General features: G+C 47.1%; 1 protein-coding gene across 5 annotated transcripts in view; it reads right to left on the minus strand.

Moving 5' to 3' along the window:
- The window catches only part of SCML4 (Scm polycomb group protein like 4), a 98,329-nt gene that overhangs the window by 61,882 nt on the left and 9,842 nt on the right, over positions 1-26,605 (minus strand). Inside the window, exon 1 of one of the 5 annotated variants that reach the window (XR_006654179.3) lies at positions 22,559-22,701. The exons of 2 other annotated variants lie outside the window; for them this stretch is intronic. Coding sequence is in view for 2 of the 3 variants with exons in the window: in XM_045188654.3 (XP_045044589.2) it covers positions 22,559-22,607 (49 nt within the window). In the remaining variant the exon portion in view is untranslated. Of the gene's footprint in view, positions 1-22,558; positions 22,702-26,605 lie in introns of those variants that run through there. 2 more of the 5 variants (XM_045188654.3, XM_045188652.3) reach the window with 2 other exon arrangements.

Genomic DNA, 26,605 nt, shown 5'->3' on the forward strand with positions numbered 1-26,605 from the left:
TTCTGCCAGCACCATGACATCGAGGCAGGTTAACTTATTAGCTTGCGGAGGCTAAAACCTCAGACCCTTCACAGCTCTTCATATAGATTTAGTAAGTAGAAAGACTTAAATGAAAAAAATAATATTTTTTAAAAATCCTACTTGTACTAAAAGACTTGAGTAAATAAAAAAATTATTCTATTATTGGACAGATGTATTTTGAAATGGAATTTTTACCTAAATTATTCTCTAAATTAAATGCAATCACATAAAAAATCCAGTCACTTAAGGAAAAGGACAAAACAAAAGCCAGCAGGGGAGACTCGCCCTCTGGGTTCCTAACATATATTATTATGAAACTGTAACAATGGCAAGTGTACGGTACAGGAATAAGTAATACGACCAATAAACAAGTTAGCCCAGAAATTAAACAGATATTAAGTTTCCATTTGTTTGAATTTTAGAATCATTTTATATCAATACAGGAAAGGTGAATAAATGATTTGTGTACAACTGGCACTTAGGAAAAAATTAAAATTTTAGCTATATTTCAGCAAACTAAATTCTAGAGGCATCTAAGACTAAAATATATTTTTAAATTAAAAACATGAAGTACTGAAGACAATATAGATGAGCATTTTATACTCTTGAGATGACCTGGTAACGGACTTTCTAATGCTGATGGAAAGCTCAGGAAACCTCAGTATGATGGAAAGACTGATAGACATGACTATATAAAACTCAAAGGATTTCATACAGTGAAAGTAAAATCATGAAAGAGGTTGAAAATAAATGAAAACCTCGGGAAACTACTTGCTACATATGGAACAAAAAAATGTTGATACAAAGAACTTCTTCAAATTATTAAAATAAAAATAAGCTCTCTAAAAGATGAGTACAGGCATAATTTACAAAAATGAGAGAGAAGAAACTGAAAGAAATGGTCAATTATCACAAGAAAGTGTTCTAAACTTTGCTGGCAACCTCCCGAAGGAGTAAGCTGAGATACCGTTGGTGGTTCTCAGACTGATGAACGTGAATGACCCTGAGAACAACAAACAGTCTGCTGGTGGTCGGGGAATAGGCACTCCTTCTCACCATTGACCCTTCCAGAGGACAACTTGAAAATCACTTAAAAACTTCATACATGCACACTCCCTGATCCAGCTACGTTATTCCTAAGGACTTCTCCTAAGAAGATAATAATCTGAGAAAAACACAAAGATATATGGCTAAGGGTATTCTTTGCATATTAATTATAATAGTGAAATACTGGAAGCAATCAAAATATCTCTCAAAACAGCCTTAAGTTAGTAAGTTATTCACATTCGTAACATGGAATACTTTCTAATTTTAAGTATATATGTGTGTGTACACATATATGCATGTATACAAGAAGAGTGAAAATAATATACCTAGTATGATTGTGGTCATATATGTTTGTATGTAGTTGTACATAAGTCCGCACATGTTTAGGCATAGAAAGAGGTCTGGGGAAAACAGTCATCAAAAGGCTGCTGGGGGTTGTCTCTGGGCAGTAAAATATTAAAAAGATGTTTTTGCTTTCTTCTTTATACCATTTTTCACTATTTCAATTTTTTAAACCATAGGTAGAAAAATAGTATAAAAAGGAAAATTAACAATGAGTGAACAATTCTCATTCTCTGGAAGCTTCTATTGGAAATGTGTGCTTCTTATACGGCCTTTTGTTTCCTTGTTTTCTAATGGTTTTAGCTCCTCGTCCACAGAACTTCACTGGCCCCTGCTTTAATATCCCAAACAACTTTCAACAAAAAGGCAAAAAAGACTTTATCACCAAAAATATCAGAGAAGATTGTTTCAGAGCTAAAAAGAATGTCTATAAACAGATGGTGAACAGGGGTGCCTCGCTGGACCCCCAAGAGAACCCGCTCACCACCCTCACCCTCCTTGATACCACCTCCCTCCAGGGAGGACCTGGTGGCAGCTGGGTTATTATCCTTCCCCCATCATCTCCACAGACCTCAAACGCTGTCCAAAGACACCCTAGCCATGGACACACAATGTGATACAACCAAATACATAAATCGTTTCAGAACAGTCAAAGCCCTGGAGGTGTACGTGATACCTCTGAATTTCTCTGCCTTCAATTGTGCACTTCTGTGAATACGGCTGCCTCAGTTCAGGTCAGATTTGGAAGCCAACTCAGAGCACAGAACTTTAGTAAACATTAGAAGATTCTGTCCCTAGAACAGCCTAGTCATCAAGTCTCTGGATCTCCAAGTTTCACTTCTATGTTGTCATCAAATGTTGACCTGACATATTAAATAAAGTGATTTGCGGCTGGTTTCCTAAGTCTCCCTTTTCTTATCAAAACAAGGCAAATATTACAACTAAAACCAAGAGAACCTAAGATCCGGTCTATGAATTTAGAGATAACATTTCACCCATTGGTCTTGCAAATTTAATGCATATAAATTAATGGTTCTCTATCAAGGTAAAGAACAAGGGATTACCAACTCTGAAAGCATACACCAATGCCACTGAGTCACCTAGGAATTATCCTGAGGCATGTATTTACGTATCCACTCATTCATTCACTCATTCTCTCATTAATTCGTCCAACAGATATTTGTTGATCATGCATTGAGTGTCAAATACTGTGCTTAGACACTTGGATTGCAGATGAGAATAAATAAGACACATCTCCTAACGTAGTCACCAACTTTGGAGAAGCAGACAAATATAGAGGCAATAATAATATGGGAAATAGATTCTATAACAGAGGTTTCATATGAAATGCTATGAGAGGGAAGAAATTGGTTCTCTTAGCAGGGTCAGGAGGAGTGGGGACAGGAAAGCACAAGAAGGCGACAGCAGAGGTAGGGTTTTCCCTGGCAGAGCAGAGGAAGGTAGATGCACAGAGCTGGCAATAGGACAAGTACATGCAGGGAGGTTTGGTGGCGCAGGGAGAAGGGGTGGGTCAGCTCAACTGGAAGGAGGATCAATGGCTTTCTGTTGTTTCCAAAAGCACTAAGAAGTGATAGTTACAAGGACCTCTAGAGTCCTTAATGGACTCTAAATTATTTCCTCCTGTGAACTGCATGGAATGGGCTCCTGACCTTGCTGTAATGCTCTTTCTCAACTGCCATTTCCTAAGTACGAGAGAACCCTCTCTTCTCTCATTCTTGGGCACCATGTTGAATACACCGTCAGCCAGTGTCGCTGGTGTGACTATTTTGTCCGCAGCCTTGTATGCACCCTCATACTCGTGCTCCATGGGATGCTTAGGTCTGTAGGTGAGGTGGTCTCTAGTGATAAGAATGCACCTGGACATCTATCTAAAATTCAACCATTCTTCAAGGTGGCCCACGTCCTCCTGCTTCTGCTCACACGGATCTCTCGCTTCTCTCAACTCCTTCGCCATCTATTGCCTGCACCACCAGGTTCAACAAGCGCCGATTAAGTGAATGGTCTGCATCACTTTCTCATTGTTTCACACACGTAAGTGATTTCTGTACATTCCTGGAAGCCAGGGGCCATGTTTCGTATGTCACTCTGCTCTTCACAGCACCTGGTGCGGTACTGTGCCCGCAGGGTGCACCTGGCACCTGTGGCAACGCCGTTCACCAGGGAGTCTGCTCATCTCATCTAGGAACAGCTCACAGCTGAGGCCAGAGGTGCACCTTCATATTTTTTAATTTTGGGTATAAATATATCAATATAAAGGAACACTTTGATGGTCAATGAAACCTTCATACCTTAAGAAGAAGAGGGACAGCAATATATTCTGTTAAATGGAGAAAATGCAGCCCCTTTATATACATTTTTCCCCAATTCTGACATGAAAATTGGGCCAACAGAAGCCAAAGCCAACACCCCTCTGTACTCACTCCTACCTAGTGCTCACACTTTGCCCTCTGATACTGTTCTCCACCCCAAATAACATCAGGACTCCTGAGAGATGATTGATTCCATATCTTGGGGAAAGAGAAAGATCAGGATTCACGTTCAACGTCTTATTCTTAAAAGAACAAGAATGATTTAAGAACATGGCGGGTAGTGCTAATAGGACAAAGAAGCAAGTTGTAACAATTTATGAATCATTAACAACAACAACAATGGTAATACAATGAGCTGAAACAATTGTGAAAGGTTATGAGTTCTTCGAGACTCGGAAGACTGTGGTAAGGTGCACCAGACTGTAGTTGTAATCATTTTAATACAAAAGAAGGGTAGGTAGAATAAAATGTCATTTATTTTTGCTGATTTGAGTAAGTAGGGAAAGCTTATCTGTAATTATTTTGTTCTGTTAAGTACTGATATGCTCTTGTCTCTACCTGTCCACATTGACATGGGTGAGTACAAAGAAACTGTAAACAAGCCAACTTATCACGGAAAAATAGGAAGTGACTTAGGATCGAAAAGCCCCAGTTGTCCCAAATAATAACCAGGTAAAAAGTGGGACCAATAGAATATTCAAGGGTGATGAGTCTTTCACATGTCTTCAGAGGAGTTGTGATGTGCAAACTTGTCCTCTCAACCCCTGGGAGATGAGGTTCCAGATGTGCCTAGTAGGTACCCAAAGGAGTCCAGACACAGCTGCCTCGTCCGTCACAGGGAGAACTCTGAACTCTGTCATTCGATAGGGTGCAGGGCATCCTGCCTCCCCCTAATGGGCCATCTGCTGTGAAGGAGACGCTAAAAGCATGTCAAACCCATTCTACCTTTAGCTGAACGTATGAAAGTCCCCTCCCAGTACTGAAGCCTTTCCTGCACCCAGTCAGGGCGCAGCAGCCAGGGTGACAGAGAGCCAAGACTCATATCTGAGGGGAAGGAGGAGAGATACATGAACCAAGAGCAGAGACTATGTGTAGTGTTGTGCGGGAAACACCCATTACAACCCGCAGGATTTGGAAAAACGTTGCAACATCTGAAAGTATGAGAGACAGGCATATCAGAGGTATGACTAATTCACTGGCTGGCCACCACTGAGCTGTACCCTGAATCTACCTATTTGCTGGGGCCTGCCTGTGCCCTCAGACATCACAGGAAAAAGAGAGAAGCTGCTTCTCACTCCAGCGCCACACCTGGGCCCGCCTGCCTGGAGCTGCTGCTCAGAACGTAATCCTCAGAGAGCAAGAGAAAGGGGTGCCAGGCCCAGGAGGGTCTAGCTGCCACCTTCCTGTTTCAGGCATCCACCCCTATCCTTTAAATCATGTCCCCCATACTGACGGGCCTTCCCCGGGAGGTGATGTCCTTGCAGAAGACAGCCCTCGAGAGACTCCTGCGGGCTGGCCCTGGGCCTGTCTCTCTCAGCTCCATCCCTCACCCTGTCCCTGCAATTCTCTGTGTGAAAGGGGATGCCCCTCACCCCCTCAAGCTGTTTTCCAAGGTTTCTGTGACAGCTGGCTGTTAGGGTTTGCCCAAAGAGAGGTGCTCATCTGAGTTTGGAGGGTGGGGTTGGCATGGGTAAAGCAAGGGAAGCGATCACCCTTTCTCTTTGCTTTGCTAGCTCCCACTGGAGAGCCGCGTGGTCCACACCCTGTTGGGTGACCTGGCCCTGCCCTCTGCTACCCCACCTCCTCCCTCTGCCCCTCTAGCTGAGGGGCGGTTGCAACTGCAGGGAGTGTGGCTAGTTTCCAGTCTCCTGTTTGTGCTCTTCCGTCACCATGTGACTGTTTCCCACATTACAAACCTAGTGTCTTAAATGCTAAAGCGATTTCCTAGTTAGGGCCAGACAGACAGACAGACATGGAAAAGGTTGGCATCTGCCTGTCCTTTAGGCAGGTCAGTTAATGACCCAGCAGAATGGAAAGCTTGTAAGAAAGCCTTCTCTGGAAATTTCCTATCCTTCCTGCTGTCTCAAAAGATGGGACCTGCCTGTCTGTGGCCATACCTGGGGACAAGCCCACGTGCCAACCCACCGGCTGTGCGGAGGAACCTGCCGTGGCTGCGGTCAGCAGAATCAAAGCTAAGAGAGATGAGAGCGAAAGATCTTCAAGATCAAGGTGTAAGTTTACACGGTGGCATCTGTGGCATGCTGCCATATGGTAGTGAGGAAGATATGTGCTACATACACACACATACATACGCATGCATACATAGTCTCTGGAAGTGTTTAAAAACAGTGGCGATCATCTTGGAGGAAGGCAGCGGGGACTGGGGTTCCAGGGGCTGGAAAGGGAAAAGACTTTTCTCTGCATGCTATTTCCTACCTTTTGTATTTTGTGTGTATTCAAAAAATATAGACAAACAAATCAATAAACCTGATCTTCCGCCTGGTACTCCAGAGATTAGTGGGTGGGCGGCTCTGCCAGCTGCACTGGCCTGTGGGAGGCAGGAGAACCTCATGCAACACAGTTGGGTGCATTGGCCTTGACCAGGATGCCTAAGAACCCCCAAGACCTGACTGAGCGGACCAGCGACCATTGCCGTGGGTGTTCGCAGCACCTGAGGCACTGTATTAGGTGCTGGTGAAAATGACCCCGTCCTGGCTCCACTCCTAATCAGCTGAGAGATGGAGACAAGCCGCTTACTGGCTCTGGGCCTCAGCCTTGCGGTCTCTACAGGTCTGGATCTCTAAACTCCTTATCGAGCAAAACCCCCAGATTTGTAGACAAAGTGGCAAGAAGCCCTTCTTAGATTTAGATAGTTTCTTACTCGCATAGAGGGCAAAAGCAAGAAGAGACCTACTCTGTCCTACAGGATGACACAGAAACGAAAGGGGCCAGGTGACAGCTATCCGAGAGGTTTGGTACCCTGGGACTGAGGAGTCATCCTGCTTCAGTGAAGCAGTTTCATAGCCCACAGCTGCCCCCTAAGGGAGAGCCAGGCAAGGCCCCCGGGCTCATCGGCACCAGGAAGAAATGAGATGCTGTTCTAGAGCAGCCTCTGAGACAGACAGCGGCAAGTGGCAAATGGCCTGGCAGCAGCTCTTCACAGGCCGCCCATGCTGTCGTGTTCCAGGAGGTTCACAGGGGTTCTGTGAAGACAGATGAACTGCGGGCCAGCCTTGTCCGTGCAACCTATGGGGGGCCTGCAAGGTGGCCGGGTGCCAGAGTGGAGACCGTCCCCTACCCTCCCTCCTGCTCTGCAGAGGAGGAGAGAGAGGATGTGGTGGGAGGACAGGTCTGAGGCAACCAGCACCTCAAGGATGAGGACCAAAGAGCCCAGGACACTCAGAGAGCACAGGTCCTGTGGGGCTGAGATTCTTGGGGGCCACAGGACAACGAAAGGCAAGTCAGAGCGAGGGGCCTGCCAGCTCCTCTGCCCTTCTCCAGGTCCCTGCCACCTGGTGCTCCTTGAGGGAGTCTTTGCACCCTCCACCTTTACTACAGATCCCAGAGGACAGCCACGCTGAAGGGAACCCCCATATGTAGACCCTGGGGTTTCCCCCCATCACCTGCTCTTCTCTCATTCCAGGAGGTACTCGTGGTCTTGGCCATAGCCATGGAACTGACCTGCTTCCAATTTGAACAGAGGTGGGGGCAGAACTCGAGGTAAGTGCCCCACTCATGGTTTCCTCTAAGGTGGAGGCAGACAGGTTCCATTACTGGATCTGCTCAGCTCTTCAAAAGAAAGCTCTATCTGCTCCCCAAAAGGCAGCAGCTTCTGCCTGAAACGTGAGGCCTTTCCCCTCAGTTCGGTGAAAAGAAGTCACCTTCAAAGACCTGTTCCGCAAGGAGGTAGCTTGCCAGAGACTCCTCCACCACAGCTCTGCCTGGACAGAACGTTTATATTCAACATCCTTCCCTGTAGCTGCGATGGAACAGTTTTGATCAGAGAATCTCCGGCCATTCTGTTTATTTGCATCCTCTCTTGTCTCTCCTAATATATGTGAGCTTCTTGAAGGAGGCACAAACTATGTCTTGGTCAATGTACCCCACCTAATTCAGCATCTGGCACATCTCAGGGACTTACCAAATGTTTATCAAACAAATGATGCATAATGACTGAGAGAATGAATGCACGAATGATCAGCAACCCATGCCCTCTTCCAGAATCCACCCCCATCCCCAGCACTGAGGCAACAAGAGCCAGGCCAAGGCGTTTGTCACCATCAGGCCTAGAAGTCTGTCCCATGCTAGCCACTTTCCAAGCAGAAGGCCTCCCCAATAAGACACAGTGTACTTCGTGCTCTGAGACGGGCCTCCGCCTACTTCGTCTCTATTAGTTTTCACGACACTGTAAGATGAGCGTTGTTGTCCCTGGACTTACAGTGGGGGAGCTGAGCCCCGGAGAGCTTTTGTGAGGTCGCACATTAGCGGGCAGGACTCAGACTCCACCACGGGGCTCTTGGCACAAATCCTGCCACTGACTCCCGGGATCAGCCCTGGGGTGCATGGGGGAGCACTGGCAATGGAGCTGGTTAGAAGGGATGGGAGGGAGCCTGACCCTTCAAGCCACCCTCCCAAGTCCCTGTGGATACAAAGGGAAGATACTGACAGAGTGAAAGCTTCGGGGGTTTGAGGCCACCCGATCAATTCGCAGAGCACGTGATGCCGGAGAGGTAGGAGAACACACTTCTTTAGTCAGTGCCTATGGCATACGGACTGGTCCATATAATTTTAAAAGATTAATGAAAAGTTTTGCAGGTAGCAATGAAGCAACGTTTGTTGGCAGGTGCGAGTCCCTGCTGGGAGGTGGAGCCGGTGACTTTCGTCACCAGTCTCTGAACTCACTTTCTACACTGTAAGGAAAGGCACATTTTTGAGCAGCTATAAGTATTTCTTTTTTTGCAAACCGCTACTTCCTGTTTTGTTCTCTATTTATACTTCACATTTAGTTTTGAGAAAGCAGTGGTGGTTTGGTGTTTTGGTTGTTTCTGACTCAATTTTTATCTACAAAGAGAATCCCTTTTCAAGATGATTTTTTATAATATAAACCGATTGTACACCTAGATTCCTTTAAAACACTTTGCCAAGAAAACTTCTTAAAGCTTTAACATTAAAACCACGAGATTCTAATAACACCAGTCACAGCCCTCTAAGTCAATGCCTCACACAGCACGGCTCCATTCACCAGCCTTGGGGATATGTGAACTCCTCAAGGACTTCACCCAGCGCTTCTTTAGGCAGCAACATTTCCAACACAAACATTGTCAAGCAAATCTATTCAGGCTGAAGTAGAGAAATGTGTAACTATGATATCTTCATTATGATACTCTTCGCAAAACCTTGAAGTATCTAAGGCACTTGCTAGCACTATGTAAAGAGACTAGCAACTCAATGTTTGTCCTCGAAGAACTCACTGTTTCACTGCCTAAGAAAGGTGCGCCACCTTGGACCCATGTGCACACGATACAGCCGTCAGCAGAAAACAAATGCGAACCACCCAGGAATCAACGCCCTCCCTTCATGGGCAAGTCAAGGAGAGATGCATTTTAGAGGTGAAAGTCAAGAGCAAGTGCACGGTTATCTTGAAACTGATTTTGTCTCTCCATGTTTAGTAGCTGAAATCTTTGCTTCCCCAATAGCTAAGAACCATGTTTCTGTGGCCAAGAGGCCAGTGGGGGGAGAAAGTGGTCAGGAGCCGGCAAGCAAGGATCAGGAGAGCCGGCTTTGAGTAGCAGTGAGGAACAGCAATGTGACCCGTGGGCACCGGAGTCCTGACCTATCAGATGAGACGCCAGTACTTGCCAGGGTCACGTCCCCAGTCTGCCTTGAAGACCCAGTGAGAAAATGACCATGAGAGCCCATTGTAATCTGTAAAGTCCTGTCTGATACAAATTGCTGCTGTATCCCAACCAAATGATTCTTGTCTTTGTTCCCTTTGCAAAGGACAGAGTTGATAAGAACTCTATTTCCCAACCAATTTGTTTGCAGGGACCCCGAAGACAACACAATACAAAATCATTTATTTTTTATTTACCAAGCTAAAGAAATACACACAAATGCATCTGGAGAAAACCACGCTCCACACCCTTCCTGCAGAGCATCACAATAAGCCTATCTCCCAGCTAGACTACACCTACCTCATGGAGGGGGCTGGGGGGGCACTACCACCACCCTGGCATGGGGAGGCTTCAGAGGTCTCGAGGAAGCTGTGATGCTGGGAGGAAAGGTAGGGTGCTTGGTGCCTGACACTGTCCCCATCCATCATCCGTATATGTGGCTGCTGCATACTGGGCCACTCTCCCCACTTTGCAAAGAAGAACCCCTGGGTCTTCCAATATGAGGACGGCAAACTATTACTGGGTCAGGGAATAGAATGGGTGAAGGGAAGGGGGGTTGGAACAAGGAGTACAGGAAAACTCTCCTCTGTCGTTCTTTCCTAACTTAAAGGCAGGAAAACCAAATGCAGTCCTAATTTGCTTCTCATCAAGGAGGATCACAAAGGCTTCTCATTGTCCTGTTAATGCCATCACAGCATCAGCCCACCAGGGACGTGATGGGGTGGCGGAGGGCAGGTCACTATTTCTCTGACCAGTGATCCCGAACACCACACAGCATGGCGGCCCCGTAGCCTTCACAACACTACAAGACCAGGGCCAAAAACAACTTTCTAGCCTCAAAAGAGAAGTGCTGGCCAGCAACAGATTTTCTCCCCTTACCCATCCCTCCCATCTTTCAGCGAATATTTTCTGGGTGCCTGCTGTGTGCCAGTCCCTGTGCAGAGCCCACCAGGGACGTGAACATGAACCCAGACACTCTCGGGAGGAGGGAAGAGCAGCAGACCATCTACGGGTCATTGTGTCTGCTCGAGTACACCCCACCAGACACACACATGCGCACACACTGGCATGTTGTGCATGTCCGTGGTGTCAACACGCAGCTTCTCAGCCTCAGTCTCCCAGGATGGCACTGAGCCTGGTGACCCTGGCAAGTCGCCTGAGAAGGGGAAGCAGTCATACCACACACTCAGTCTAACAGGGAGGGCTGGCCAACCACAAATACAGAGCGTCTGTGGGCCGGCCCTCCAGCCCAGCAGCCCACAGCAGAACAGCCGAGTTTATCTTGGGGTCCTCCCTGAACTGTCCGTGAGGCAGGATTCCCAATCCTTCCAGCCCTGGTCAGTGACTGCCCTCACACTTGTGTCCCCGTGCTTCGGGCGCAGCCCCCAGCAGACAGTTACACACAGGGCCCAGCTCACAGGGCCAACAAGGCAGCAAATGGCGGGTAAATACTAAACAAACTAATGAAGCACACAGACATACCTACATTCCTTTGTTAACTCTCACTACGAGCCTCTGAGGCAAGTATTATCACGTGCCCCACAGCTCAGAAGGGCTCCCTGTCTTGCCAGAGGGTGTGTGGCCAATACCCAGCCCAGCCTCCCTCCACCAGCACCTTGTTAACAAGATGTTAGCTGCGAGATTCAAGGGGTGGCATCTCCCAGGGCTTTTGTTTCTGGCTGGGAGACGTTACATTTTTAAAGCGGACTGCTGAAGGCCAAAAACCCTAGAAGCCTCACGTGACATCCCCAGCTGAGACCGCGATGTCACCGCCGCCACTGCCGGATCTGGACCGCGTGAAAACGTACCTGACTTCCCAGCGCCTTGCGGACAGGGGAGTCCTCAGCAGGCACGATTTGGTTGACTCACAAAAAGAAAAGGAGGGAGGGGAATGATACAAGGTACAATTGTGGCCTTCCACATTTTAGTTGCTAAAGCAAAGGTCAAAAAAGGAAAAAATGACTCTTGTCTTGCTCCCTCTCCAGTGGGTTAGCAATCAGCAAGCACAGGCTTCCTGGACGATTCTCCAGATCTTCTCCCTTCTCAAAGTTCTCCTGAGGTTGTGCAACAGCAGTTAAATCAATTCTTAATTAGCTTTCTAAGTTTACCTTTTAAAAATCTATAGCTATATGAATATTTATTGAACGCTTTACTAGGTGCGAGGCATTTGCGCCAGGCCCTGGAGATGCAAAGGGGCGGCAGGACAAGCACCAGTAGAACAGCGCGTGCAGGCGGCAGGCACGCCTGGTCTGGGACGAACCCTGCATCCTCACAGCGTGCAGGAGCCAGGAAGAAAAGTCTCCGCGGCGATCAAAGTGCGGAGGAGCTGCGGGTGCCGAAGGGCACTAAAGTACAGGGGTGTGTCGTTGGGTGGAGTTTTATTTTTCAGATCAAGGACAAGGACAGCATTAACCTACTGCTTAAAGTAGACTAGGGCATGAACAGGTGGCAGCGAGATGCCAGAATGGCAGCCCCAGGTGGCAGCTGAGGTTTTGACAGCTGCTGCTCACCACAGTGAGCTTCAACCTCTCCCGGCTCCGACAACAACACACCCTGCTACCAGAGCAGGGGTTCACAGAGAGGGTCTCAGAGCTGTGGTTGGAAATTTCTGAGAAATTGCACAAAAGAGAGATGTACCGGAAGAACAGAAGGGTATATTTTAATCCCAATTTTCAAAACAGGTTGGATTCTGATCATAAATAACCAGTCCCAGAATTGATTGTTAGGTTGGTAAGTTCTGGGAAAACAACGAACGTGGCAGTCACTGTTGGAACACTGGCTCCCGGGAGCTAATCCCTACAGCGTAAGGCTTTGCCTGACTAGATTTACTAGGCGGGGGAGGGGCACCGGGAGTTGGAAATCAGACGACTGCTGTAACTATGGACTACCCTGATTACTGCAAAGTATGTGACAACATTTCCCAAGATAATTTCCCGGATCAGATGGCACATGTGAGCAGAGGGTATTACTTTGGGGTAGAATCGTAAGCACAGAGACACCACCCAGGTTCCAAGTTGCATGACTCAAATGACAGCAGCGATCTGCAGGGTGTCTCCGGCGGCATGCCCCTCGTCTAGTTTTCCTTGTGTTCTCCCCGAGGACACGTATGAAGATTTAGAAGGCAGGCCTATCAAGGTGCAGATGATACAAGTCTGGGAGGGGCCACTAATGCTACAGATGGTAGAAGTAAAATTCAAAATGTTTTTAGCCAGATGGACCCAATCAAATGAAAGTTTAAAAAGACAGAATAGCTGAAATGTCATTTCCAGGTGTACAGGAGAGACTTACAGGAAGGGCTTCCTAGGTGAAAAGATCTAGGAACTGTAGTTAATGACAAGTCTCCTTGAAGGCTATGACGTGGGCCATGTCACCAAACAGCTCATGGGAATGTAGGTTGTATAGTGCCATTGTTCATGGGACATCTGGAGTTTTACACTTGTTTCTGGGGACAAGAAGGAAAGTCAATATTGGATCCAAAATGAAGGGAGAAAGGCACTTGGGAACTCTCCTTTGTGGAACAGCTGAAACAACTGAAGGCATTTAGCCTGGAGAAGGGACAGATTATTCTATGTGGCACCGCAAGGCAGAGCCAGGATATAGCTGGCGGCTCCCAAGGCGGTTCCCAATGATTTCCATCTCCTGCATAGTCCACTCTCACACTGTGTCAAGTTAATTGCAAGGATGATTACTCAGAATTCTCATTATCTAAGATTCAGCCTAACTCAAAAGCAGGAGAATAATAGTTTAATGTGCTTCCTTACATCAGCAGCAAGAAGACCTGAATGAGACACCGTGTATTATAGCCAGTGGCTATTTATTCTACAGGACGGGAAGCCCCTGCACGCATATGAGACACAGAGCCAATAATTGGGAAACATGTGAGACAACGAATGAATACTTAACACAAGCCGAACAACTGCAGGCCACACCATTCGGGCTCCTCCCGCCTGCTTCTAGGCGGCTGTCTTTCCCGCCGTGAACCAGATGGGATCCCGTTCTCTCTGCTCTCATCTGTTCTGCCACTTCTTTCAGGATGAGTGACTCCTGTCTACCTGGGGAGAATCCCAAATTCTAAGCAGCCCAATTTAGTAAGGACATCAGAGCCATCCCAATATCAATCTCTTTTATTACAGTCTTATTATCAGTCTCTTGTTATATTGCATAATAGATTTTCAAGAAGTATCTTTGCTATGAGACCTGAGGGGCAGAGGTAGCCAATTAAGATGAAACCAATGTGATTGCAGCAGAGTGACTGGCACAAAGAAGGCACTCACTGGATGCTTACTGAATTGGTTTGCCCTGGATTGGATTGAGCAGATTTAAATTGAAGTGCTCAGGATGAGGCATTTAATAAACCTTCATCTAATTGAACTGGACTGGCAAAATAAATCATGGTAAACCCATATCCTGGAATACGGTGCAGTCTTTAGAAAGACTAATTCCTGCTCCCTGAGCAGCCCAGCGGGGCACAGTCTGGCTTCTCCGTGTGCTCTCAGAGAACTGTCTCCACGATTTATTGGTCCATTAGAAAAGAGCAATGAGAAGTAGCCAAAGAGTGTGTACACTTCCCCCTTTTGTGTGTTACCCAACGTGTATAAGAAAAGGCATACATTTTTTAAGCACATTTTGTTTAGTTTGTTGATTAAAATCTCTACCTGAGTGTGCCAAACAGATGGCTGAGTACTGAGAACTGCATTCTTTGATAACCTGGTTGAGGAGTGTATTCGTGTCCTAGTGCTATCCTGATTAATTGCCACAAACTTGGTGGCTTAGAACTAGAGAAATGTGTTGTCTCACAGTGCAGGAGGCCAGAAGTCTGAAATCAAGGCATCCAGCAGGGTTGGTACCTTCTGGGGGCCCCGAGGGAGAATCTGCAAATCTGTGTCGCGCCTCTTTCTAGCTTCTGGTGGCTGGTCGCCGGCATCCCACAGAGGGAACACACCGCTACCTGTCCATCCATTCACCTGTTGGTGGACATTTGGATTGTTTCCACTTTAAAGATTTTTTAATAAATCAGCTAGAAACACTCATGTACGGTATTTTTTTTTTCTGTGGACATACGATTTCATTTTCTTGGATAAATACTTAAGAGTAGGATGGTTGGGTCACAGGGCAGGTTCATGTTTAACTTTACGAGAACTGCTGGACAATTCTCCAGCAGTCGCCCATCTCACCCTCCCAGCCACGGGCTGCATGTCTTCACCTGATACCAGTGCGGTAGGTCTAGTGGGTGGAGCGAATCTGCATTGCCTGGGTGAGGGGACAAAGTGATGAGCACCTTTTTACGTGTGTATTGGCCATTTGTGTGTCTTCTGGTTAAACTGCATGTTCAACTTTTTGCCCAAATAATTATTGGGTTGTTTGCCTTTTTATTACTGAGCTGTAGAAGTTCATTACATATTTTGGATGCAAGTCCTTTGTCTAATATACAGTAACTGCAAAACTTCTGTCCCAGGCTGTGACTTGCCTGTTTACTCTTTAAATAGTGTCTTTTAATAAGCAAATTATAAAAAATGTTTTCAAAGTCCAAAATAGCAACCTCTTGTTTTATGGTTAGTAGTTTTTGTGTCCTCTCCTAGAATTTTTTCCTACCCTAGGGTCGTGAAGCTATTCTTCTGTTTCCTTCTAACTGAAAAAACTTTGTGGTTTAGCTTATTCTAGTTTAAGGTGTATGAGTCATCTCAAATTAAGTATTGGGTGTGACGTGAGATAAGGTTCAAGATTCATTCTTCCCCCATATAATATCTAGTTATCTCAAAACAATTTTTAGAAAACTCATTTTTTCCCCCATTGAATTGCTTTGGCACCTTTGTCAAAATCAATTAACCATATGAATTTGAATGTTCCTGGACCACTCATGCCAATACCAAACTCTTTGATTTACTATATAATAAGTCTTAAAATCAGGTAGTGTGAGTTCTCCAACTTTATTTTCCTTTTCCAAGGTTATTTCATAGTTTATATTTAAATTTCCATGTAAGTGTAATAAACCTGCTGGCATTTTGATAGGGAATGGGTTGAATCCATAAATCAATTTAGGGAGAACTGAAATTTGACCTACATCGAGCCTTATAATCCACACACGTAGTATAGTTCTCCATTCATTTATGCCTTCTTTAGTCTTCCTCAGAAGTGTTTTGCCTTATATTTTACTTTTAGTTCTAAAATTTGTATTTCCTTTTTATTTTTAGTTTCCATTTCTCTCCTAAAATATCCATGTTTTTCTTTATATTATTTAAAATTTTTATAATAATTATTTTAAACTATTTATTTGATAATTCCAATATCTGGGCCATCTGAAGATATGTTCCTATTGTCTATATTTTCTCTATCATGAGTAACATTTTTCTGCTTCTTTACATATCTATTTTTAAAGATTTTACTCCAGGAATTATGGGTAGAAAAATAATGGAGAATGAAACATGATTTTGTCTTAGTTTTGTTTCTTTCCCAGGGTTGCAAGGCGTTTCCTCTGTCGGATGGCTCTTTAGTTTTACCCGGACTTGAACTGAGCTGCAGCATTATTCAGATTGGGTTTGCCCGCAGCTTGCCCAACTCCCACCTCGATTCCTCTGTTTTTTGTTTACTTTTGAATTCAACTGTTACAAGGCCCCAGAATCAACAAACTAGAATGCCTAAAGCTACGTGATTTTTCTCTGCTTAGCTGCCCCTCCCTGCACTGATGCTGTCTCAGTAAGATTCAGAAAGGGGGAAATGAGCCAAAAAGAAAAAAAGAAAGAAAAAGAAAGGGGGAGATGAATTTATTGGGGTTTTTAATGTATGTATTTTTGTGCCACTGATTTATTTATTGCTTGTCAGCATCAGACCCACCTTCCTTTGCTCTGCTCTGTGATCCTGGGGCTGGATTCTGCAGACCACCTTTCTCCCGGGCCAGCTGGCTGAATGTTAGGCCCTGTCAACAGAGGGCACTAGAGAATACGGCGATCTGGAAGAGAAAGAGGGGACTTTTCCCTCCTCCAGTGTTTTGTTTTGCTACTTTGTGGCGAGTGGGTCAGCATGCAGGGGTCCGGCGGCGTTTCCTAGAGATGACGGCGGGTCTCTGGCTCAGCAGCGCGCTCGCACCCTGTGTCAACACGGCCTCCGCGGAGGTCTGGGTCTCAGCTTTGCAGGGGCCCCCCGCTGAGTTCCTAAGTTTCCTCACTACTTCCTCTCCCTTCAGCTGTAGGGATAGTCTCTGCTCCTGCAGTGACTACTTCAGAGTTCTCCTTGCCCTCTCTCACTCGTTAGCCACCTTTTGTGCAGTTACCAATTCTTTATGTTAAATCTTCCCTATTCGAATTCCTGGTGCGTTCTAGGTCTTCTGACTGAACCCAGGGGAGCTTCAGAGTCCAGCCCCCCAAAGCAGCCTGCAGTGTTAGAAAAGGCCGGATTGATTTCCTGTAAATCCCCTGTCATATGCAGGTCCACTCCTCCGTCACACTCTCACTGTCCCCAGACAGCACTGGCGCTGCACACGCTGCTCCTCACTCCTGCAGTCCCCGCTCCTCCTCCCTCCCTGGCCTGGGGCACTCAGAGTCAGCCTTCCAGAAGGCTTCCACACCCCCCTCCACCTGCCCACTCCCCAGGTGTGAAAGCTCAAGTTCTCTGCTACACCTAGGACGGGCTGGTTTTTCCCTGCAATGCAGTTCGCAAAGATTTCTTTGTATCCACCACTTTTCACCAGTCCCATTGAAAAGAATGGTTTCATTTTTCCAGGTCATTCTCATTGCTTCCCACGACCAAAAGTCTTTCACACCCTCCTATATCCTACCTGGAAGCAGAAGCCTCTAGGTATTCTTGCAGATGCAAAGGGAAATTTTAGAAGGATGTGCTGTAACAGTGCTAAGAATTGAGAAGTGTGGAATGGGAGTGAGTAGCACATTAAAGGATGGAAAAAGAAATTCTTACATTTTATTATAATCTTCACTGATTCATCCCTTTATTCAACAAATATTACGTGCTCAAGTACCTACTATGTGCCAGTGTTCCGGACACGAAGAATGTAGTGTGAACGAAAACAAAGGGTCACCAGTCTCATGAACTTACATTCCAGTGGGGAGAGACAGACAACGAGCAAACATATGTAACACGCCAGGTGAGGGAGGTCACTGATGGCAGTGAAGGTGTTATTTTACACTGGTGTTCCGGGAAGGCCTCTCCCTAAAGGATACTTAATCAGAGACCTCAAGGAACTTGGAGAGTGAGACATGGGGCTCTGTGAGTGATGAGGGTTCCAGGCAGAGAAAACAGCAAGTGCAAGAGCCCTGTGGTGGGGGTGCACTTGATGTGCTCGAGGACAGCAAGGAGACCAGGATATTGGGCGTGGCGGGGCTGGGAGGGGAGATGAGATGAAAGAGAAAGTGGGGGCAGAGCATCTAGTGCCCTACAGGTAGCTGATGAGCACCGGTCCTTTCCCTGATGAGCTGCGGAGCCGCTGGACATTGCGGCGCCGAGCGGAGTGATGCGCCTCACATTCTGAAGGCTTGCTCTAGAGGCTCGGCTGAGAGCTCAGCTGCGTGGGTTCTGTACTAATTGACTAATTTTCATGCTAAACATGGCTATGTGTATGTACAACTTGTATAAGTCAAAAAATAATTAAAATAAATAAATAATCCTCAACAGCTTGCTACAAAATTAAGTCCTGGCAGAATGCCCATTTGTCGGAGGCCAGGCCCCATGGGGAGTGAAGACGGCCCAGGACTCGGCTTCTCAGCTTCAATCTCAGCATTTCAGATGCAGGTTGTCCAAAGGGGAGCCCTGAGGGGACAGGAGTGGGCGTGGGCCAGATTCAAGCTGCAGTATGTTGTTTGAGCGTTCTAAGTAGACCTAATATTTGAAATCAAAAGACAATAGTTTATACCTATGTATATGTGTATATGTGTGTACACACACACATCTAAATTTCTGCATCCAGTTGTCCTGTTTTTTCTATTCCTCGAAAGGAAAAACAACAATGTAGCACAACTGGGGTTCTCTGGGGTTCCCAGAGCTGAGGCACACACCAGGCCTTGTCTGGATGTGAACCCCACTCCCTCCCCAGCTGAGGTGTGAGAGCCAGCACAGGCCAGCCAATAGGGGGAGGTGATCTGGGGGTGGGGTGTGGGCTGGGAATCAAGTGCATCTCTCCCCCCACAAATATAGAATTCCTTCTATACTTAGCAGAGGAGGCCCGTGCCCTGGTTCCTGCTTGCGCACATGGGTGGTAGAGGCCTGCTCTATTGCTGGACTTGACCGACTGTGACTTCTTCCTAATCTTGAGCTGAGCTCCACCTCCCAGAAATATCTCTTCTCTGGCCTCTGGCCTCTCTCCTCTGGATTTACGTGGCGCAGTCCACTTTCCCTTCCACATGGAAGGATGAGCCTTGATGTTTCTAGAGGAGGATTAGGTGAGATCGCCCCTTCAGCTTGCCTTTCTCACCTACGTCTCTGCAGTCGGGCCCCGGGCGTGCTCCACTGATGCACAGCAGCAACCCCCTGCACAGAACCCCTTCCCACTCGCCTCCGGCCTGGCACACTCAAAGTCACCCCTCCAGGTGGCTTAGAGGGCTTTTCCTTGACAGGCTGCCCTCCCCAAATCATCCAGCAGAGGGCCACTCCCGTGCTGCATTCACGGGCACTTGGTGGGTATTCCTACAGCTCATGCTCAGTGAACAGGAATCTGGGGACTGGCCTGGCTCTGCACCCTCAACCAGAATGAGAGCTTCTCCTAAGCAGAAACTCCCTTGATATCCCCCAGGCCTTTCACAGGGGTGAACTTATAGCTGATGCTGAATAAGTATATATTGAGTAGATTAATTAATTCGTTGTTGAAATCAACTGGGCACCTATTCAGTTTTTCATAACTAGAATCCCACATTCCTTTTTTCCAAGTTTTAACAAAGATGGGAAAATGGTCTGGGCATATTTTCCCACCTCAAGGACTGTGTTTGGTACTTTGGGGACAATAAACAGCCCCTATCCACCCTCTCCCTACCCTCCATGAGGACAGAGGCCCCCGACCTTCCTTAAGCAGCTTGTGGAGGAGAAAGAGAACAGAGATTTATTGAGTGGCACCCGCCACATATCACGCCCTGTCGCAGTGCCTCTGATTGTCCACCTGGCTGAACCCTCATAACCCCGCAGGAGGGCGGCCTCGTCGCTCCCATTCGTGGAGGAGAACGTTGGTGCTGAGATGAAAGTCAGACAGCGGAGACATGTGCTTGGCCCCAAACCCTCCTTTTCCACAGCACAGTATGCCTCCAAGAAGGAAAAAACATGAGGAAGGAAGAAATCCACAGCCCTGGCTGGTGCGGCTCAGTGGGTTGGACATCGTCCCACAGACGGGAAAGTCACTGGTTTGATTCCTGGTCAGGGCACATGCCTGGGTTGTGGACCAGGGCCCCGGTTGGGGGTGTGCGAGAGGCAGCCAATTGATGTTTCTCTCCCTCTCTTTCTCCCGCCCTTCCCAGCTCTCTAAAAATAAATAAATAAAATATCTTTTTAAAAAATATAAATTAACGAAGAGAGACCATGGGAAAGGGAAGGCAGTTGGAGGCCTATTGGATGAATAAGAATGGTGGCTGGAGGAGAGTATAAGATCAAATTGAGGTTCCGCCTCCTCCCTCAGCGTGTTCTTCTTTAAATCCCTCTTTCAGAGGAGACCTAAGTGTGTGTGCAGGCAAAGAGTAGAAAGGCGGACAGAAGGCTGCATGTTGGAAAGGAAGTGCTGAGAGAATAACGGTGAGAGTGGGAGCTCAGGTAGTTGGGCTCTCCTGGAACAGGAGGGGCTCTGTTCTCAGACTCATCTGGGAGGGAAGGAGGGAGGTGGACTAACATTTTTAAGTGGCAGCTGGAGCCTGAGTGAGGGCTCTGTACATGTCAGTGGAGTTTATCCTCACAGTGAGCCTGTGCTGGGTGTATTACTAGCCGTCCTGCAGGCGAGTGGACAATGGGCACAGGGAGAAAAGGGGGGGTGGCAAAGGCTTGAGGGAGGGAGTGGGGACCAGAGAGTTGAGGGGTGTGGAGAGGGTGTGGAACCATTGCTGAGGGTGCTGCAATCAAACCCATGTGACCGCTGAAACCTATAACTTTTCATATCTGGCCCTTTACGGAAAATGCTTGCCAGCCCCTCTAACGTGCCATCAGTTCTGCGAAGATGACGACCACATCTTAATTTTTTTTTTTTTTTTGGGTATTTCAGGACTGTGCCTAAAATACAGGGATGTCAATAGATTGTAAGAAAATGAGAACGAATGAGAAACATCTGCTACCATTTTCCGCAACACCGTGCTGTACTAACTGGGAGGGCAATTGAGACTGTGGCCTTATCCCGCAACACACCTTATAAGTTTTATGACCTCGTTTTCAAAAGGTGAGGGGTGAATGCCACTGCAGGAATACTTAATATAGCACCTTGAACCTCTGCCCCTGCACTGATTTTACAGGCCCTGATGCCTCTATCAGGTGAAAGCTGCCAAACTGTACCTGAAAACCCCATGATGCCCAGACCCAGCCAATGCCACACTGTCGACTTGACTGTGCCCTTCTAAACTATGAATTTTCCAACTTAGCTCAGCAAAGAGGGATGTGAACTTTCACATGTGATGAGTTAGTTTATGGGCCCTTGGATCTAAGAGCGCATGGCAGCTGTAACATTGGCAATGAGACCTGATGAGAAATGAGCCTGGTTCTGAAACACAACATCCCCAATTTTAATAAGAACACGGGCATTGGAAGTGACAGGCATTATCTCCTGGGCGAGCCGGGACCCGTGCGGGGTTGGAGCCGGCGAGCCCGGGCTTCCCGTGCACAAGGCCACAGTTAGTTCTGGATCTCCGTGTCTCCACCGGCCTCAGAAGACTGTCTAAAGAGATGTCCCCTCTTTTCTTTTCTTTCCCTGCTGCATGAAAGGAGATTTATTCAACAGCCAGGTGACACCACAGAGAGTCCTGTGCCTGTTGCCTTCGCCTGTTTTCCCAGGCAGCTTTCAACGTAGAGGGCCCCTTCTCCACTCAGGGACAGTCCTGAAGAGCTTTTGTTCCCGTGGACAATGACCAGGTGACAATCCATGTGCTAAATGAGATAACCTGAACAGCTTCCACGTACTGCGCACTCCCCGTGGGCCTGGCCACAGACACGGGTTAGTTCATTCGCTCCTCAGAGCAACCTGTGACATAGGTGCTACTGTCTGCATTTTGAGTGGGAGAGCTGAGGCTCAGAGAGACGAAAACAGGTGACTAGGCCACCTCGGCAGTGGCGAGGCTGCAATTCAAACTCTGGGCTGCCCGGACGCCGAGGCAGCACCACAGAGCTTGCCCTCAGGGAGGAGAAGACACAACCACACGCAACTGCCCGCACAATAGTTAACCCCAACCTATGGGGGCAGAGGGTTGAGGTGAGGCCCTGAATGGCCCCCAAGAGGAAGCACATGGGCAGGAGGAGGGCAGGGAGGGTTCCTGAACGTGATCCACCTCGGACTCTGGGGACATTCTCACCTGACTCTGTCTGCCTGCATGGCCGGAGCAGATGACTCCATGTGCCTCACCCATCAGGGGTGCTCAGTAATTATCTGTCAGGTTCGCTAACAAATGTAAGGAACACCACCAATTGGTTTCTACTTCTTCACTAACAAAGAAAGACCCAATAACTGCCATCCAGGGCGTAAACCAGGAAGTTCCGCCCCACAATGCCGGCTCCTGGAGGGCTCACCAATCCGCACCTGTGCTCCAGGACTTAGCCCTGGGCCTCCAAAGCCAGCACTCGCCTCTCTGAAGCACCATGGAAGTGTCTGGCTTTGAGTAGTAAGTCCCCATCCTAGCCTCGCAGCGTGTCCCTTACCTCCAGTTAATCCCACCATCTCCCAAGGAAGCTTCCCACCCTCCAACCCCAGGCTAAAGGTGGAGGAAATGGGGACGGAAGCTCGGTGCTGATGGACTCCTCACTGACCTGAGGGAGGTGGCCACGTCCTTCTCATGGTTCCTGGCTCTTCGTCCATGAGGTGTTGGTAGGCAGGCAGAGCTTCAGCCCATAAGGATCAACCAGCCAGTCCGATGGCAAAGAAAGAGTTGGTACCCCTACCCTGGGGCTCAGGTGCTCTTGTGCAATAAGTAGCTGGCAGTCAGTGAATGAATATTCATAAGCCAGGGGAGGGAGGGCAAGGACATTTAAATGAGTCTTAGGGGACTGGAAAATTATTTGGTGAAATGTTTCTAAGCATTTTCTGCTTAATACCCATAAATTTCAGGGGCCGTGGTACTAACAGCTTCTGATTTATGACGTCTTTATTTTTGCACTGTATTTAAGCCAAATTATGAAAAAGTAACAAAAGTAAAAAGAGCCTTTTAAAAATGCTTTGAGATCCATTATGGGGTCAGGCCATTTCTGTCCGTCTTTGCCCCCACTTTGTTAAAACAAGGGCTCTGGGTGCTGACAGCCAAGCAGCTAATTGGTGTTGGACGCCAGCCCACCAGGAGTCCTCCTCTTCTAGCAAACATTTTCCTCCCCTCCCCCAGCCCCTGGCCTCCAGTAAGACCTTTTAATGGCTGCCAAGGGCAAGAAGGAAAGCACGGCTTGGGTAAACATTGTGCGACCAGGTCTCACTCAGCTGCCACAGCACCGAAATATTCCCAGGACCTGTAATTAAAATGCCTGCAGTCGACCAATGTGCTCCTGTTCCATTGCCCAGGGGTTGCAAAGCTCCCTGCTAATGCTGAACACAAATTAATAAAGTGCTGTGTCAGCCTTTCTTGTCCCATTACAATGTTATTGTCATATTTATTTGCACAATTCCCTGTAGGGCACTGGTTGGAAGATCTACAAAGTGAGTTAAGCTCTCTCCTTGGCTGGGGGTGGGGGAGTGGATGCCTGCCTTCTCCCTGTGGTACCCAGAAACTTTGCAACTTGCACTCACAACTGCCTCCACCCGGTCCCACGACAAGTCATAGGTGTTCATTCTTGGCCTGGATGGAGACGTTCTCTCAAACTGTAATTATCTTCCATTCATGCTACTGTGAAATGACTACGTTGTTGCCACCGCTTTCATTTCAAATAACAGTTCTATTATCTTAGTTTACTAACAAAAAAAAAGTGAACCTACAGCATTTCCATGAATTAATTACAGGTCTGGGAGAAACCGAACACCAACTTCACCCCAGACGCTTGTGTAAATCACATTAGCCCAATTGCTTGGTATCAGAAGTGTTTCCTTTTGCAGTCTCCCTCAGTTACTTCCCTCCCACTTCGTGGCTGTCTGGTGCAGGCTTCCACGTCATCCGCAGGGGAAACATTTTACTGGGAGGAATAGGAAAGTTCAATGAGGAGAGAAAAAAACCCCCACCATTTTGGAATGTTTGACAGGGAAGGAAAGATATGTTAGTGTTACAATTTTGTTCTTGGCAACCACATGGCCCTACATCCTGATACGTTCTTTTTGCCTGAAAATATTCTGAAGTTACTCAACAAGAGAAGGTTAAGGATCTAAATATCACTTAAAGGGGGTACACAGAGGAAATCTGTGTGAAGAATCAGGGTCAGGGGAGTGATGTAAAGCAATGTTTTGAAAGACACAGAGTTTTATCACCTGGAGAAGTGAGGGAAGAGAATTCCAGGACATGAAAATAGGAAGTGAAGAAACACAGAAGCTGTGAGAATGTATGGGGAATGGCCAAAGGCTCATGTGGCCTTTTTCATTTTGATTTTTGCATATGTTTTATCATATATATAATGCATTAATATAGTTGTGTATATATAATTATGAGTATACATAATTGGAGGTGTGCTATTATGAAGAACACCATCCAAACATTTGACAACCATTGATGTAAGCAATGGAATTCCACCTAGGTGCAATGCACGAGGTGAGCCAATGGAGGGGAACTGCAGACGGAGAGGCGGGGCTGAGTGCCATGGCAGTGGTCCAGGTGCGGGCGCTAAGGAAGGCCTGAACAGAGCAACAGAGGGGTGGAGGGAGAAAGAAGTGAGGTGCAGGAAACTCTTTTTGAAGTAGCATCAGGTAGGACTTGGTTTTCAGTTCCGAGGCAGGGTGCGAGGGATTCTGAAACTGTTGTTTTGGATAGATGAGAAAGGCGTTTTCATGAAGACAGATTAAAGGAGAAGATGATGTGGGGAAGGATGCAAATGATGAGTCTGATTTTGAAAATGTTGAGCTCAGGGTGCCTGTGGAACATGTACATGGAGATATCCATTAAAAGTTGAAATTTCAACCTGGAACTTGGGGAGCTAGCTGACTTAGTCTTAGGGTACATAACCTCCTCTTATAATCCCCATTCCTTTTTCCGTCCATATATACTTAATCCATCCAGTAAACCTGGAGAGCTTCTCTGTATGGCAGGCCCCAGGCTCACATGGTGGGGTCGGGGCAGTTAACAAGCAGGGGCTGTTCCTGGACTGAAGAGGCAGATCCCTAGGGCTGCACACTTGGGCGGGGACCTCTGCCCTGGAGACTCACATAATAATCCTGATGCCATCTCTCTCAGTGAGGGACCCAAAGCCAAGGGCACCTGCTCTCACACCTCTCACCAGGGCTGTCTCTACACTGCCTGCCACTTTGGGACCGAGAATCCACTGGAAATCTTCAGTCACACGGCATTGGATGATATGTGAATAAACAAAGCCACCGACAAAGCCCCCTCCAAAAACACTGGTGCTTTCTCTCAGTGCCTGGGATGTCAACCAGAACTGTGACAGGCCGGAGTTGAACCCCATTCACACCATCAAAGATGAGTAAGGAGACAGTTTGAGTTATATGTTAAAAACAACGTGTTTTCAAACTTCTCCATGCTCAGGCATCACCTACTGCCCATCCTCAGACTGGGGATTCTAGGAAAGCTTTACAGGCCAGCTGCGGATGGCTTTGGCCTAAGGTTCAGGAAAGCAGGGTTTTTGTCCTGACCCTGCTCCTGATCCTGAAGCAAGGCATTTAACTTACAGTCCCTGAGTCTCCTTGCAATGAGGTGTGCTAACTACCTCATGCAGAAGCAATACAATGCATCTGAACATCAGTTTTAAATTTCAGGCCACAGTAATTATGCATTTTCAATAGGTTAATCTCTCAAGGATTACAGGAAAATTCCAGATTGAAAAGTTTAAAGGATGAAAATATAGTTAAAGGATGAAAAGAAGATTTAACAAATTTCACTCTAATAGAATCTGTATCCTCAAGATTCTCCCACCCAACTGGTGCACAAGGCATTTTAGGGCGTCCCTGACCACTGGGGGTGGGGGTAGCATGTACAGAGGGAGCACTGTCAGCAAGCGTGAGCTCGGGGTCAGACTAACTCGCCCAGGACAATCCTCCTTGTTGAGTTTCATCATTTAATGGACTCAGTGAACTTGCACTGCTGGGGGATGAGGACAGAGAGGGAGATTTCAGTTGCCACTTAAAAGGGATTTGGAGCCCTGGAGGGTGAGGCTCAGTGGACTGAGCACCAGCCTGCAAACTGAAAGGTCACTAGTTCAATTCCCAGTCAGAGCACATGCCTGGGTTGCAGTTGGGGTGTGTGAGAAGCAACAGATTGATGTTTCTCTCCCTCTCTTTCTCCCTCCCTTCCCGTCTCTCTAAAAATAAATAAATCTTTTAAAAAATGCACGGGGTGGGGGCGATTTGGAGACATCAGACCTCCTCTGCCCCAAGGGCAGAGTTGGAAGCTTTGTGAAGTACTTCCCTGGAGTGGGTACAGCAGAAATGTGGCTGACCTAAAATTCAAAGAAATGTGGGTATTTACTAAGTCATAAGAGACCATTATGAGGCACATTTACTATTGATAGTTTATAGGGAAATAAGTGAACGCTGCCAGATAAAACTGAAGACAAGCACTGTTATGCACTAAATTATGTATCCCCAAATTCGAATGTTGGATAGCCCCCAATGTGTCTGCATTTGGAGATAGGGCCTTTATGGAGGCAATGAAGTTTAAATGAGGTCGTAGGGGTGGGGCTCTGATCCAATAGGTGTCCTTATAAGACGAGGGAGAG

The sequence above is a fragment of the Desmodus rotundus genome, chromosome 11 (assembly GCF_022682495.2).
Source record: "Desmodus rotundus isolate HL8 chromosome 11, HLdesRot8A.1, whole genome shotgun sequence".
In the NCBI taxonomy this organism is placed as follows: domain Eukaryota; kingdom Metazoa; phylum Chordata; class Mammalia; order Chiroptera; family Phyllostomidae; genus Desmodus; species Desmodus rotundus.